This window comes from Pelmatolapia mariae, linkage group LG16_19 (genome assembly GCF_036321145.2).
Source record: "Pelmatolapia mariae isolate MD_Pm_ZW linkage group LG16_19, Pm_UMD_F_2, whole genome shotgun sequence".
NCBI lineage: Eukaryota > Metazoa > Chordata > Actinopteri > Cichliformes > Cichlidae > Pelmatolapia > Pelmatolapia mariae.
Genome location: NC_086241.1, coordinates 50294991 through 50309288, shown reverse-complemented (window position 1 = coordinate 50309288; position 14298 = coordinate 50294991). Strand labels below are relative to the sequence as shown.

General features: G+C 43.8%; 1 protein-coding gene across 1 annotated transcript in view; it reads right to left on the bottom strand.

The window, feature by feature from the left end:
* Nucleotides 1-516: 516 nt before the first annotated feature.
* The window catches only part of kif26ab (kinesin family member 26Ab), a 62282-nt gene continuing 48500 nt past the window's right edge, over nt 517-14298 (bottom strand). The window contains exons 6-16 of the mRNA XM_063499607.1: nt 13170-13382; nt 12041-12134; nt 11139-11401; nt 10044-10227; nt 9153-9312; nt 8670-8832; nt 4591-7843; nt 3842-4035; nt 2963-2986; nt 2582-2732; nt 517-2495 (exon numbers count right to left, since the gene is read on the bottom strand). Coding sequence (XP_063355677.1) covers nt 2314-2495; nt 2582-2732; nt 2963-2986; nt 3842-4035; nt 4591-7843; nt 8670-8832; nt 9153-9312; nt 10044-10227; nt 11139-11401; nt 12041-12134; nt 13170-13382 — 4881 coding nt within the window. The 3' untranslated portion in view covers nt 517-2313. The remainder of the gene's footprint in view (nt 2496-2581; nt 2733-2962; nt 2987-3841; nt 4036-4590; nt 7844-8669; nt 8833-9152; nt 9313-10043; nt 10228-11138; nt 11402-12040; nt 12135-13169; nt 13383-14298) is intronic.

Sequence of the window (14298 nt, the reverse complement as noted above, 5' to 3'; positions counted from 1 at the left end):
CAGCAATTTGTGCATTCATGACTGGCTGTAATACCAGTAGTTTAGCTGTAGCATTTGTAGCTGAGGGCTTCAACTTTCGGGTAACAAGGAAATGACGTCATTCAGGTAGATTACTGTTCGAAATTCTGAGTTACTTTTCTCAAAATTTCGAGTTATGGATACTTTTTTTTTTTAGTGGCGGAAACGGGCTTCCATAGAGTAACAACTTGCTCATTCACACAAGCACTTTTTTCTACACGCATTCATTTTAAAAGAGAAGATGCTGAATAAACAAACATAAAACAAAAGGGCAAGTGTGCCATGTCTAGTTTTGTAATCCTGTGGCAAAGGTTTCTCCTAGTTGGTTGCTGTTTTAAGCTACCACTGTAGTAAAAGTATTTATTTGGAATTTTGTGAAAATAATTGTAGAATAAATAGTATTAAAAACATGAAAGGGTGAAAAAAGTCAACTCTGAATCATCGGTAAGAAGGAACATTTTATTCACAAGTACTGTAAAAGTAAAACACAAGCTGCCATATTGTACATTTATACACAGGGTCTGAAAATCCTATACAAAACAAAGGTATTAGAAAATATGGGTTTTGATATGAAATATGACCTTACATATAATAATTTCTTGGAAAAAAGGTCTTGGTTTGGTAATAGTTCTTTAATTCATGAGCATAACCCCACATTAGTGAACACACAGAAATTATTGTAAAAAATTTGAATGGTAAAAAAATGGAGTAGAAATCATTCTTAAAAGTGATTAAAAAATCTCATGCAGCATCTTCAGAGAGGGCCTGAGATAGTCCATCTTTGTAAAACAAAGAAAACAAAGTCGTATTTGTCATAGATATAGAAGTCAAACACAGCAAGATACGTCAAAGCCAGTCTGTTTTTCTGAACAATCATTTTCACCAATCATCTTTTTTGTCTCCGTGTCAGCTGTTTGATTCATAAGCACATTCTGGCAGCCATGAAGAGCTGATGCCATGATTGATTTTGCTAAATAATGCCGCAATCTTTTGCTTTTCACTGTATCGTTTCATGGACAAATTCTGGAGTCTTCGTTTGAGACATTAGATCAACGTCAATAATTAGTAGATTAGTAGAGTAGATTTGGGACAAAAGAGAACAAACTATGGGGTTGCCCTTACTCGGTAATGAGGTTCTTATTGTAGTTGCAGTAAATGTACTGGAATGCATAGAGCTGAGGCTTGGTAGCACTTACAAAAAAAGTAGTGTCTAACAGACTGGCTGACTTGTGCTCATCAGTGCTCCTTTTTATTTTACAGTATATAAAAAGCCCCCAGTCAAAGCCCATTTAGAGAAATAGTGGGCTCACTGATGGGCAACGGTAGAAGTGTAACCAGTCATCATATGATCATCGTAGGTGAGTGGAGGGAAGGTTACGTTGCATGACCACATACTGAGGCACCAGAAAGAATGGCTGAATCAAGAACAATCACTTATCGTCCATCACAGTGCCCCTCTGATTGATATGTTTTGGCTTAAACTTTTATTTTAGTGAGATAAACATGGGCAAGCACAGTTTGAATAAACTCTCCTTCCCACAACAAAACTGCTGCTCTACCTAAGTGCATCCACTGAGACCCATTTTGAACAAGGCAACTGGAGGAAAAAAAAAAACATTCACTCTGCCCTGCAAGCAGCTTTCACAGGCCAGCTGGCAGGAGATGAGTGATGACAGCAAATACAGTCCTTGATGAAATAACATAGTCCAGTTTGAAAATTTAGAAAACTACAGAACCAGAGAGTTAACATAAGGCGCAGGAGGCTGAATGATCATGGATAAAATGCTGACTGAGGTTTGAAACAAGAGAAAAGGCAGTCTGGGAGAGCAATAACATTAGCTTATTGCTTTTTTCTTTTTACTTTATTTTTCCCCATAAAAAGGACATTTGTACACATCACATATTCATTTAATACACTATACAATGGAATATAAAATATTTTTCTTAAAAGTTCAGGGAGTAGGTATGCTTAAGATACCTGCGCCATAGGAAAAATAACGACTCGAAACAAAACAATAAAAAAGGCACTTCCAGGTGTTGTTCATTGACTCTTGAGTAGGTGATGGCCACTGCTTTGCCATAGAGGCAACAGCGTTTGTGCTCACGTGTCATTCCTCTGCCGTGTCCTGGTAACGAGGCACTGTAGCTAGGTGGTCAAGATTTCCTCTGTTTACATGTTAAGATCCACTCTCATCTCACTTCTGTCTTTTGCTCTTCTTCACACTGACTGCTACATTTCATCTTTCTTTTTCTTCTCACTTCCTTTTCCTTTCCCGCTCCTACTTACTTTTGTCCTCAGACTTCGACTTCACGCAGCCCCTCCTGAGTGCCAGGTGTTGACATGCTGATGTCAAAGCACGTCACCATCATGACACGGGCCTTGCACAGGTTGACGCAGAACTCCAGCTCCTCTGTGGCCTGTGTCAAGGCCTCCAGGTACTCTGGAGATTCTTTATCCAAATTCTGGTCCACCTCAACTGTTGGAATGAGGAAAGCAGGATTTAGTTACATTGTCTGCTACCAAAGTTTATTTGTCATCTTACTCTCAAAGGAAGTGACTTACACTCTCCTATCCACTTGCTGGGGTCCATCATCAGTCGGGCCTTCGTGTCTTCCAGCTCCTCCAATAACACTTGATGCTTTGCCCTCACTTCCTTCACTTGCTGTTGCCTTCTCTCAAGCATCTTCAGCTTACTGTTAAAATACAGCAGGCCCTGAGGGGAAAAAGACAGATTATACTGATTTAAGTAACTATCAAAAATGCAGTTAAAAAGTTCAAAAAGTTGCATTACATAAAAAAGAGACACTATCTGTAAACTTCATCGATAAACGTGAAATAAAGTCAAACAGATAATATACTGCTTGTATGTCACATTTGGCTCGCTGGTAATACAGTCTGTGCTGCTTTTAATTAAACATCAGTTTCTCTGAAAAATGAGCTCACCTTGTCAACGTCTTGGAATGGTTGCTGAACACGGGATTGGAAAAAATAAAACAAATAAAACAAGTTAGTGTGTTGGACAAGACAGAGTGTTATATATTAAAACATATTCTGTTTGCAATGGATTTTAACTGGAATTTTGTAATAGGTGCAAAAAACAGTAAAAGAACTAAATTGACATTGATGATGAGGAGAAAAGTAAATCAGACTTCCACCTGCCGTTGATTTCATATGTATAAGTTTAAAAAAATCCCCCTCCAGCTGCACTTCATGGAAACAGTTAATGACCCAGGAGGAGTCAGCTATGCAGACTGCTCAGTGATGACTGCTGTCATTGAGCTGATTTGGGTCGGTGTCAGGTGTCCTCGCAATCATCGCACATTCTCTGACCAATCTTTTCACCGCAGTCTTCTTTTTCATTTTTACACCCCACCGTATCACCATCACATTCAGCAGTGAGGCGAGTCATCAGTCATACTCAGACCAATTAACCCTCATTGGTAATTGCCTCCTGAACTCTTGACATTCCCCAGGAGTGCTGCCAAAATACCAAGCACTGGGAATCTGGAGACGCAGACATTTTAACTCCAGGATTTGCCACCGAGCTGGCTGAAGGTCAGACGTCTGGGACATATTATTCCTGTCCTGTTCTTTAAAAAGAAGCCGGGGAGAAGGGAGCTAGGAAATTCCCACACTGCAAGTCAGTGTGATTGTATCTTAAAGGATGTATGGCATCGATGTTGCAGATGCAAAATGCTGCTAAGGCTTAGCAAGTGGGATTTACACGGCATCAACCCAGACTTCACATCACCCAAAACAGGGTTCAGAAAGATGAACCACTAAACCAGCAAAACAAGCCAGCTGTGACCTGTGTCTGCTCACCTCTGCGGTTTCCTCCTGACGCCGCCTTTGGAGCCGTTCCACATCGTCGATCTCATACACCTTGATCTCAAAGGGTTCCTTCAGTGGTCCAGACATAGGAGGCAAGTCCACCCACTGACCTGCTGTGCCCACCTTCTTCCCCAGAGATGCTGTGTCTGGCAGGGGTGCTGGGATTAGCCGTCTTCTTTGGAAGCCTAAAGCACCAGGCAGACAGGCACCAATTAGATTGCATACAACAGCAGCATTTGCTAGGATCTATAGAAAAATATATATAAATCCCACTCTGAGATATAAAGTGATGCAAGGCTTTACAGTGGTTGGCTGAGCTGTGGCGACTGCATACTTATAAGATTTTCATGAGATATGTGGATTCAAAAGGTTGGTTTATCCCACATGAATTGAAACAGTTATACACGAGACAATGGCCTACATAAAAATCCCCATGTTCAACTCTTATTTGATCAATACACAGATCAAAGATGCCTCGTCTGAAACATTCATTAACGTTTTTCACATTTACTCTACGTATGAATTATGCATGCTGCTGATTCAGAAGGAAACAAAATCCAATGAAATGCCCATTTGTGGTTGTAATAACAATGGATCCACAAATTTATGGTTGATTTCCTCTGAGACAGCACATATTTATTACTCGGGTGTGTGCCACGAAATGTATATCACAATATTTGTAAATATTACCCATTTCTAGATTACTTGTAAAACCCCCAAAACCCAAATTAGTTTCTCACCGTTTGCTCTCTTCTTGGGATACTTGGAGCTCTTTGCTCTCCCTGAAGATGAGAAGCCGCTCTCGCTCATAGAGTCGTGGGCAGAGGAAGCGCTGCCTGTGGCTTCACTGTCACGGATCATGCTTTCATATCCGCTGCTGCCACCGCTGTGGTAGAACAGAGCTGTGCGTCCCATCGCCGGAGGCAGCTCCCCACTCAACACGCTGCTGTTGTCACTGCCGTGGCCACTGCTGTAGCGCTGAGGCCGCCTGGGTGCTGTGATTTTACTGTATGGAGAAGGCAGCATGGCTACTGGGGATTTGTCATCACTCACATTCACCCCGCTGTCATTCCCACTGTCTGAGTCTGCTGAAGCTTTCACGTGTTTTCCTGATATGTTGCCCGTTGCCAGTTCACTCACACGGCTATTTGCAGCTCTAATGGCCTGCTTTGTGCCCATGATAGTGCCTCTTCCAGGCTTGCTGGTGACTGCAGCGGTGGTCCGAGGAGCCGATGTCCGTCCAGAAGGAGGGAGGTTGGCATTAGTGTTTCTGGTAGATGGGGCGGCCAAAGACTTTGTGGAGGAGCTTAAGCCCTTGGAGCTGTTGGCTGATAGTGAACGTGCCTTAGAACCATTAACAGCTCCCAATGACCTAGGATTTACAGAAGCTTTTACCTGTCCAGGTTTGCTGACATTTCCTCCACTTGGGGAGGATGGACAGGAAGCAATAGGAGCGCTGGATGAATTGGGAATACCGAATCGCGAAATGGACTTGCTTGATTTGCTACTACTGCTGCCAAGACTTGCCCCACTGTTCTCTCTACTAAGCGCAGCTCTGGAACCTGATAAGGACAGACTTTCACACCTTTCCAGTGATATCTGACTGCCATAGTGCTGCCCAGCCTCTCCTCTAGGCCCTTTGGCCTTCAAACTGGAGGTAACTTTGGCCGTGTTGAGGCTGGAGGTTTTGAAACTGTCTACTCTGTGGCATACCTCAAGCTCATCTTCTGATACAGCCGCCCTCGCTCCATAGGTCCTTACTGCCTCCCCATATGCTGTCTTTAAGGCACTTTGGGGCAGCAGTGTCTTCGTTTTATGGTCAAGACTGGATTTTCTCACTGGAGGGGGAGGAGGCATGGTGCAGTCGGGTTTAGTGGAATTGCTCGCTTTCTGTGAGTTGGCCTTGTTTTTCCCCAGAGAGGAAAATTTAAGGCTTGTGGCAGATGCAACAATATCTTGGCTTCCCTTGTAGTCCGTGGTGGAATGAATGACGGGCACTGTTCCCAGGGTGGTGGCACCTCGTCTCAGCTGAGGCATTTTGCTGGGTGGATTCCTGCTGGCTGATTTCTCACAGCCATCAACCACCCTTTGGGATGAGGTAGACCCCTGCACATTGGGAGAGCGAGGTACACTGTTGGTGTTGCTGGACGTTTTGCTGGAAGGGATGCCACTGGGGGGATTTCTGAGAAATTTGCTGGTGTTGCTGGAGTCAGAAAACTGAGGTTCAGAGTGGTTGTCAATGCACTTCCAAGGATCTTCCTGTTTAACCTCTTGCCTTAGTGGCTCTCTACTGCTGCTGCTGCTACTGCTGCTGCTATGAGAGATAGATGAGGTAGGTTTAATCTTCCTGGGAAGACTGGAGTGGACTATAGTTGGGCCCTGTGGGGAGGAGCTAAGCGAGTGAGCTTTAGTTATTTTAGATGTAAATTTTAGGGAGCCTTTTGCTGATTCCGGTGATGGGGGGCACTTTGTCAGTGACAGCTTGCTTGAGGCGGCGCTATCACTGTCTAGTTCAGAAAAACTAAATCCGCTGTCATTTAGGGAGTTCTTGGCATTTCTAGGTGAGGAGACACAATTAAACATATCCAGGGAGTCAAAGTAAACGGTGGCCTCTGGGCCCATGTGTTTGGCCTGTGGAAGGAAGACGTCTGTGGAATGAGCCCCTTCGCTTTCCAAGGTGCAGACACTAACCTCACTCAGCCAAGAACTGATAGATGAACCTCTGCTGTCTATACACGCCATTCCTCCCTCCTGAGGGGCTGTGACCACTGAAATGTTCACCTCTGACCCTCCAGCGGCTGATGTGTAGGCATCGAATTCATCATTGATGCTACTGATGATGCTGACAGGTCGAGAACCAGAGGCCAGGGCCTGAAGAGAGCAGTCACTGTTAAAGCTAATAATGCTCGATGGCCGGCCTTGATCTACTATACTGCCTATAGATAGCTCCTCCACCACAGTGAACACCAGCTCATCCTCTCCATTCAGCTCCACAGGCTGCTGCAGGGTGACGGTCGCTCTAAGGATGTCCCGGTCCAGACATCTTTCCCTCAACGTCGAGCGTACCTGGCACACCTCCACCGGAGCTCTAAGGAAAGGCGAAGTGCACGGATCCCTTCTTTTCGCAGCTTGGTGGCTCATTCCCACAGGTGGCATTCTGGTGCTTGATCTTTCCTCATTGTCAGTATTTTCTCTCTGCTGTGAAGGAGGCGGGGCTGGCTTTGGCAAGGATTTCTTGCTGGAGTAAATCTTCTCTCTCACCACAGGTTCAGTAGGTGGGGTAGCGGCAGGTGCCAGTTTGTTTGCACTAACCTTGTTTTCTGAAACCAAGGCCTTCTCACCATCAGCCCTGGTCCTGCAAACATTTTGAACACTCTCTGATGGTACCCTTTCCACAGGCATGCATTGCCTCTTGGTACTGTCAACTTTAGATTTGGCACTGGGACTGCAAGATGGCTGCGGGGGGACCGATTTAGGAGATTGTTTGGGTGAGATACCCTCTTGGTTGTAAGAAATATTTGCTACAGTCTTTGGTGAAACAGAGCTTTGGCTCTCTTTAGATTTGTCCATCTTGGGGCTAGCCTGGGATCGTTTTCCCTCTCCAACAAAAGCAGTAGGTTCTTCACTGCCGTCTATGCACTCAAGCCTCTCTTGCAGTTCAGCAAATGTGTTGCATTTAAAGAAATGGTCTCTGTCCAGAGGGCCCTCTTTTGCAGACTTCTTCTTGTTCAGAGAAGGGATAATTGGAACAAAGGCAGGTGGGCCTTCATTGTCACTAAGCTCCCTGTCTGAGATTGCAGTTCCCCCAGGGCCCACATAAATAACAGTATCACAAGACTGCTCACTACTAGAGGAGTATTCTGGGTCACTGAGCAAACAGGGCAGGTCTGGGTCCAGGGCTACTGTCCGAGGGTGAAAAGGCCTAAGGTGGGGGGGCCTCCGGATCCTCCCTTCCTCACACGAGCTTTCACCTCCAGATGAACTAGATGCGTACTGCAAAACCAAGTTAGAACAGAGTAGAGATCTGTAAATGATCTCACAAAATGATGGAAGGAAAATTAACATAACAGACTTTGCAATTTACAAAATCACTTTAATTCTTATAATTTAGAGCAGATTCATATCTTACTAGTTTGCAGCAAAATCCATTTCAGAGCATATTTTAATTCCTATAATATTACCGGTCAATATTTATCTAGAGGTTAAAAGTGCACATCAATAGCCCCACAGAAACTTATGTCAATAATGCAAATTGTTGTCTGCGGCCTGCATTATAACCATAATGGGGACTAAATAAATACATGCTGTCATTTCACCTAATTATCTGGAGCATATATTTCCCTAATCTAAGGGAATACATTACACACTTCCTTAGGCAGTGGTATTGATTACATGATTATGTGCTGAGGAGCTGAGAGAAACTAGCTCTGACTTACTGCACTAATAATATTTCATTTGTGGGAACATTAACACATTCATTTGCGTAATAGCTCCAAAATTACACGAGGAAGACAAATTTAAGGACTTAATAATAATAATGCTGTGATTTATGATGAAGGTAATTAAAGTTACGCATCCACATTAGGAATGTAATTGCTACAATAGCAACACTTAATGATGAAATAATGTTTAATAACGATTACTCTTCATTTATCATTTATAAACAATGAGCAACATTAAATGGAGCTTTATTAAGATTTATAAGGATTATAATAAGTTCCTAAATTATACAAATGCATCGTTAGTGGTGTCACTGGAATTTCATATTGCTTGTTCATCGGTTTATCAGTGTGTTACTGCACATGTTTACACGCGGTACCTTAGATTTCTTCTTTCTCATTCGGTGGATCCGGGATGCCAGCTGGATAGTGGTGAGCGAATCAGCATAGTTGGCTGGGGAATCTGAGATGTGGGCAATCATAGTTGTTCTGCAGTTGATGTTGCCAAGGGACTCCCTCAGCAGCATTGTCAGTTTGCTGTCTCTACAGGGAGCATTTACATTGTTATTAGCAAACAGCCCAGTAATATTTTACTGGGGCAGGCACGTTAAATCCTCCGAGCTGAAAAACACTCCCAAATGACAAGTCATTAATCTTTTCATACTTGAGTAACTACAATATAATCTTGTGCAACCCCAGTGAAAGCTGTTGTGCAGCTAACTAAACAAACTGAACAGTCGCACAGAAAAACCTACAAGGTTGACAACACATGCGGTGACTTGCCTGAAACAATTAACATATAGATACAGTTTCTTGGAAGCTAAAACGCAGCCGACTCTAAAACCTCATGTTGGTGTTCTCACCTGTAGGGTACATGCTTCGCTCCATTTGTTAAAGCCATTATGACGTTTCCCAGTGCATTCAGGGAAAGACACAAGCCTCCTCCTCCATCTCTGCTTTTACTTAGGACCTTTTCGCAGCTCCCCAAGTCGATAAGGTGCAGCCTGCTTCGTCCACCCGACACTGCCAACGGCAGAAGAAGAACCAGGTGAGCAAAACAGACACTCCCTATGTGGAGTAAGTTGCCTGTACAAAGTGCCCTGATGACAGGAGTGGCATAGCTGTGTTTGAGCAGTCTGGATTATTTATGAGTAGACTGCAGCCAGACTGCTAAACCTCCACCAGATGTGTAACTCATGGCAACAAGGAGTCTCCTTTGGTGAGACACGTAAAACGAGAGAATCTACTGACAATTAGAAACACAGTCCCCCATCGAATAATTTAAAAATGCAGACAGGGCGAATGCCAGCGTCTGTCCTTGTAAATCACAGAGCTACACATTTTCCTGTTAGTGATTGATGTTGTTCATACACCAGCAGGCTTTACTTACTCTTAACCACAATGTATTACAAGCATGCAAATACATTTCTGTTTTGCAGAGACCAGAATGAATTCATCAAACGCAAAAAAGAGCCTGTGATTTTCCATTAAAAGCTAAAGTGCGATCAAATCCACTTAGCCATCTAAAGAGCTTATGTTTTTAAAAAAAACCCAACAACAATTAGCAATAACTAAATGGAGGAACCTGTTAATCTAGATTAGCTTGTATTTTAGTACTTTTTAGCGCAAGTGTGGACTTCATTCACTAATCTGGCTGCTTGCGCCTGGTTCACTCTATAATTTTCTACTATAAATTTGTAGGGACAACTTTCTGGTCCTATGCTGCAGGGCAGTAGTAATGCAATAATACTAACTTCCCCCTTTTCCAGTCTTCTCCATGCGGTACTGGTAAATGTGCAGTGTGAACAGCATGTGGGAGTTCCGTCGCTCGTCCTCATCAACATTCGGTCTGCTGGTGCTCCGGGCAGCAATGGCTGCATCTAAGAAGAAGGCGGCTTTCTCAGCAGTTGGGGCACGAAGCTCACTCTGGTTTTGAAGCTGAAGGGCGGAAAGGAAAACCAGAGAATAAGGTCAGGGTATCCGAAAAAGGACTGATGTTTAAAAGAAAGAGTGAGAGATAGAAATGAGAAAGAGAAGGTAACCAGCTAATTGGACTCTGCCACACATTTCTTGCCCATTAGATTGGGTCTCAGGGGCTATTAAAACAGCAGATATGCACACAGTGGGAGGAGGATTAGGAGAGGTAATAGTGGAGCAGGAGGCAGGGGCTCTTCACCTCAACATGATGTGATGATGGCAGTGGTGGGATACAGAAGGAAAGGAAGGAGGAGGCAGAAGAGAGAAGGCGCACATAGCTGCTGAAGGAAGCGCAAGAGGGAGATTCATAGTACTGCACACCCTTTGAAGTTAGAGTCCATGCATATCACCCAAAAACAACATCTGACAGCAACACCTGTGAGAGCCTTCAAACATACAGTCACAACCCCCCTCTGCTATTCCCACTCCCACCACACACACACACACACACACACACACACACACACACACACACACACACACACACACACACACACACACACAGTAATACTTCTATGGCGTTATAGAGGGCTGACACTAATACATCAGTAATAGATGCTGACGGATGCTGACAGAAGAGTCAATACAAAGCTAAGAAGAAAGCCATCAATACCACAGAAGGGTTGGGTAGAAAATATAAAGCAAGGGTTTTAAGAGCAGGTAGGGTAGGAAGTCACGGGAGATAAAAACACACACACATATATATACACACATTGCACTCGAAGAACTTTAAACATCTTTGAGGGGAAAAAAAGAGCTAGAGCCTAGACAGTAAAAGATCAATACTCAGTCAGACTAATATTTTATAACCCACAGAGAGAATGAAAGGATCAGTGAACAAAGAAAAAGTGGAGAGATGGAACACTTCTCACCTGAGTGCCACAGATGGGATCCTCTCTCAGGTGGATTCCCGGGGATTGGCCTTCCTGCAGGCTGCCTGCCGACACCTCAGACAGCAAGTCCTTTAGCTCCTCATCTTTTCCAAAGATTTCCACCGCAGACACGCGGACTGAGAAGCGCGTGCCCGTCTTCTCCTTGCGCTCGTTGATGAGCTTGAAGAGCCAAGAAATGGCACAGGGCACAATGCCTAGGCTTTGAGTGGAGCTGTCTTTGCCAATCATGGTGTATGTCTTGCCTGAGGATGTAAGAAAGGAGGGGGGCGGGTGGAAATGAAAATATTGCCTTGTGTGTGGAAGCCAGCTGCACTCACTATATGTTCAAAATAAAATTGCTTCTTTTATCAACCTGTCTGAAATAGGCCTGAAGTTCACAAAGAAATAGGCGCTGGCATTGGATATTTTCTGAAGGGTTATTCTGCTAAACAAATGGTGCTGAAAAAAATTAATAATAGCAGATGTGGAGGATTTGAGGTAATAACCGGAAAGGCAAAAATAAAATAATAATAACTTTTTTTCCTTTAAATCAAATGCTAATCCAAGGACCTGTTCCAGACACAGCCATTCTGCACAGAATTACAGAAACTGGAAACAGCTGCATGAGGAAAGCAGGCCCTTCAGCCTAAGAACACTGGCCAGGCCAATTACTAAGATTTTAATTACAGACTGAGCCCTGAAGCCTGAATGCAGCACTTTACCCCTCACCCCCACGCCAGACTCACTATCCATTCCTTTTCCTTCAATCACCCATTCCTTGACTCACCCCAGTGCACCGCTAAGCCAATTGTGGACATCAAGTGTAGCTAACAAAGAGCAATGAGAGTTTTCTTTGGCTAACAAAGGCACTTCTCTAATCTGTTGCCAGTGGAGAAGCTTACCGAGCTTTACTTGGCCAAAGCAGAAGATGCAGCCGTCTGCACCATTCACCACAGATTGGATGACCTCAGCTACTGTCCCTGAGCACACCTCAGCCTGTGGAAAAACACAAAGAGACAGGCCCTTCACAGTCAGTTTGCAATTCGAGGAACACTGTAAAACAGGCACAGTGAGCATTTGGCATTGCTTACACCAATTCATGTTATTAGTTTCAGTATTTTTCATCACTCAAGTGCGTGTGTGTGTGTTTGTTTGTTAATGTCTGTTTCCATGTCTTGCATGTCGAGGCTTATTTTTGCAATCTGTTTCAGCAGAGGTCCTCTGGGGCAAGGCTTCAGCAGCAAAGGCCCCTTCCCATACATCACATGGCAAACAAGACCTCTAACAGCAGAACAGCTTGTTGCTACTGTTAGCCACCAGCAGTGCTGTCCCAGCAGCACAATCTAGCAGCTTGGCCTCAACTATGTAGCAGAAACATTTAGTCTTTAGCCATCAGCAGCTTACTTAATTTAAAAAAAAAATTGCTCAAAGTAGGCAGCGTGCCACAAAATCTGAGGTTTTTCTGGATATCCTACACAGGTGATGACATCCTACACTCTGCTGTCATAGTTATTTAGAGTTCGCTGCACCATGGCGACATGCAAACAATACTTCAGATTACCTTAGATTTTCTGTTAATTTTGTCTTTGAGCAAAAACAGATTGAGTCATTCTCTTAAAAGATTATGGTGTTTGTCTTAATATGAGAAGAGAGCATATCTGATCCGCTCCTAAGTCACATGTACTAAACATACTGTATATCTGACCTTTGACTTTGATCTCAGCGCTTATGCCTGCTGTGTCTTCCAAATGGCTGAGGTTAGATATAGCTGTCCTATGAAAGGAGTGGTTAGATATAAGTGGAGTGGATTCAAATCATTCCTTAGAGGGCTTAAAAGCCCAGCTGTTAGGCCCATGTTGCTAAGAATGCCCCTTGACCCAAGAAAGGCATTTTTTTCTCTAAGCCTCTGGTCACACCCTGCAAGTATAAAGACGTCCCTTTGCCCTTGAGAGGCTGAATTCCCTGATAACAAATAGAAAAATAGTTCTCTTGCTCTAATACACACACACATACACAAACACTAGCCCTTACTTGTGAAGCATCCTGGGTAAAAACAGCATCGAAGGCAAATATCTTTGGGACGGCCACAGTGGCGGATCTCCTGTGCCCTGAACTAGAGTGTGGGCTGGACGCGGGATCGTAGAGGGTCAGCTGCTTCTTCCTACTGTCTACTTTCAAGAAAGACTGAGACTCTGAGGAGTCTGCAGCCTCCAGAGACGGACAGATACGCATCATCACTTTCACCTGAAGCAACATCAAATAAGCAAAAAGAGAGAACAGCGGTGTATTAGAAATTGAGATGGCACAAAAACACGACAAAAAGATAGACATTTTGATTATAGTGCACTACGTGAAGCGACAGGAAAAACATATGGCAGGCATTCAGTATAAAAGTTGCAAACTGAAGGTCCTTCAGCGTTTATGCATTAAGATCACGTTCACTTTGTCAGAGCTGATGGACACTGAAAGTTACCATGGAAACTCTCCCTGGGTCAACACATTGGCTAATGGTGTTAGTAAAAGGCAGCAAGGTGAGTATTGAAAGTCACAGCTGAAAATGTTGGAAATTGGTGTGTGTGCAGCTCCCTGCTGGGGGATTATCCCACTAGAGATTGTTTTTTCTGGACCAGGAACAGCTCACCAGCGTGGGAGTGCAGGAGCATATGCCCTCCCTGCCTGTTGTTCCACCTCCTAACTATCCTTTTTCTTTCCTTTCCCTCTATTGCCTTCAAAACGACTGGCCGTCAAGTGACCCACCCTGCTATATTCTGAGACATATTATATTTATAAAATGAGCGTAGATTCTTAACACCTTCCACAGGTCAACATGTAGCTCTTGATGCCAACATGGGACGCTAAACATGATCGCATCTTGCATCTAAAGATGTTGATTCACTAACATGCCCATTCATGCCTTGTGGTAGGACCTCTTACAGACAGTCTATGTCTCTAATGCATAGATGCACAGTTTGTGGTTTGTGTGGGTGTGCTTATGTGTGTCTCCTCTTTAGAAATTCTGACATCTCTATATTCCTTTACAATCTGATGGTCAGATAGCACCACTTCTATTTCTCCAAAGGCTCTCTGGAAATATATCTGTGACTGACAGGGAACAGAAATGGCTCTTTGGATATGTTTAGCAGTCTTTAGAGTCCCTGTC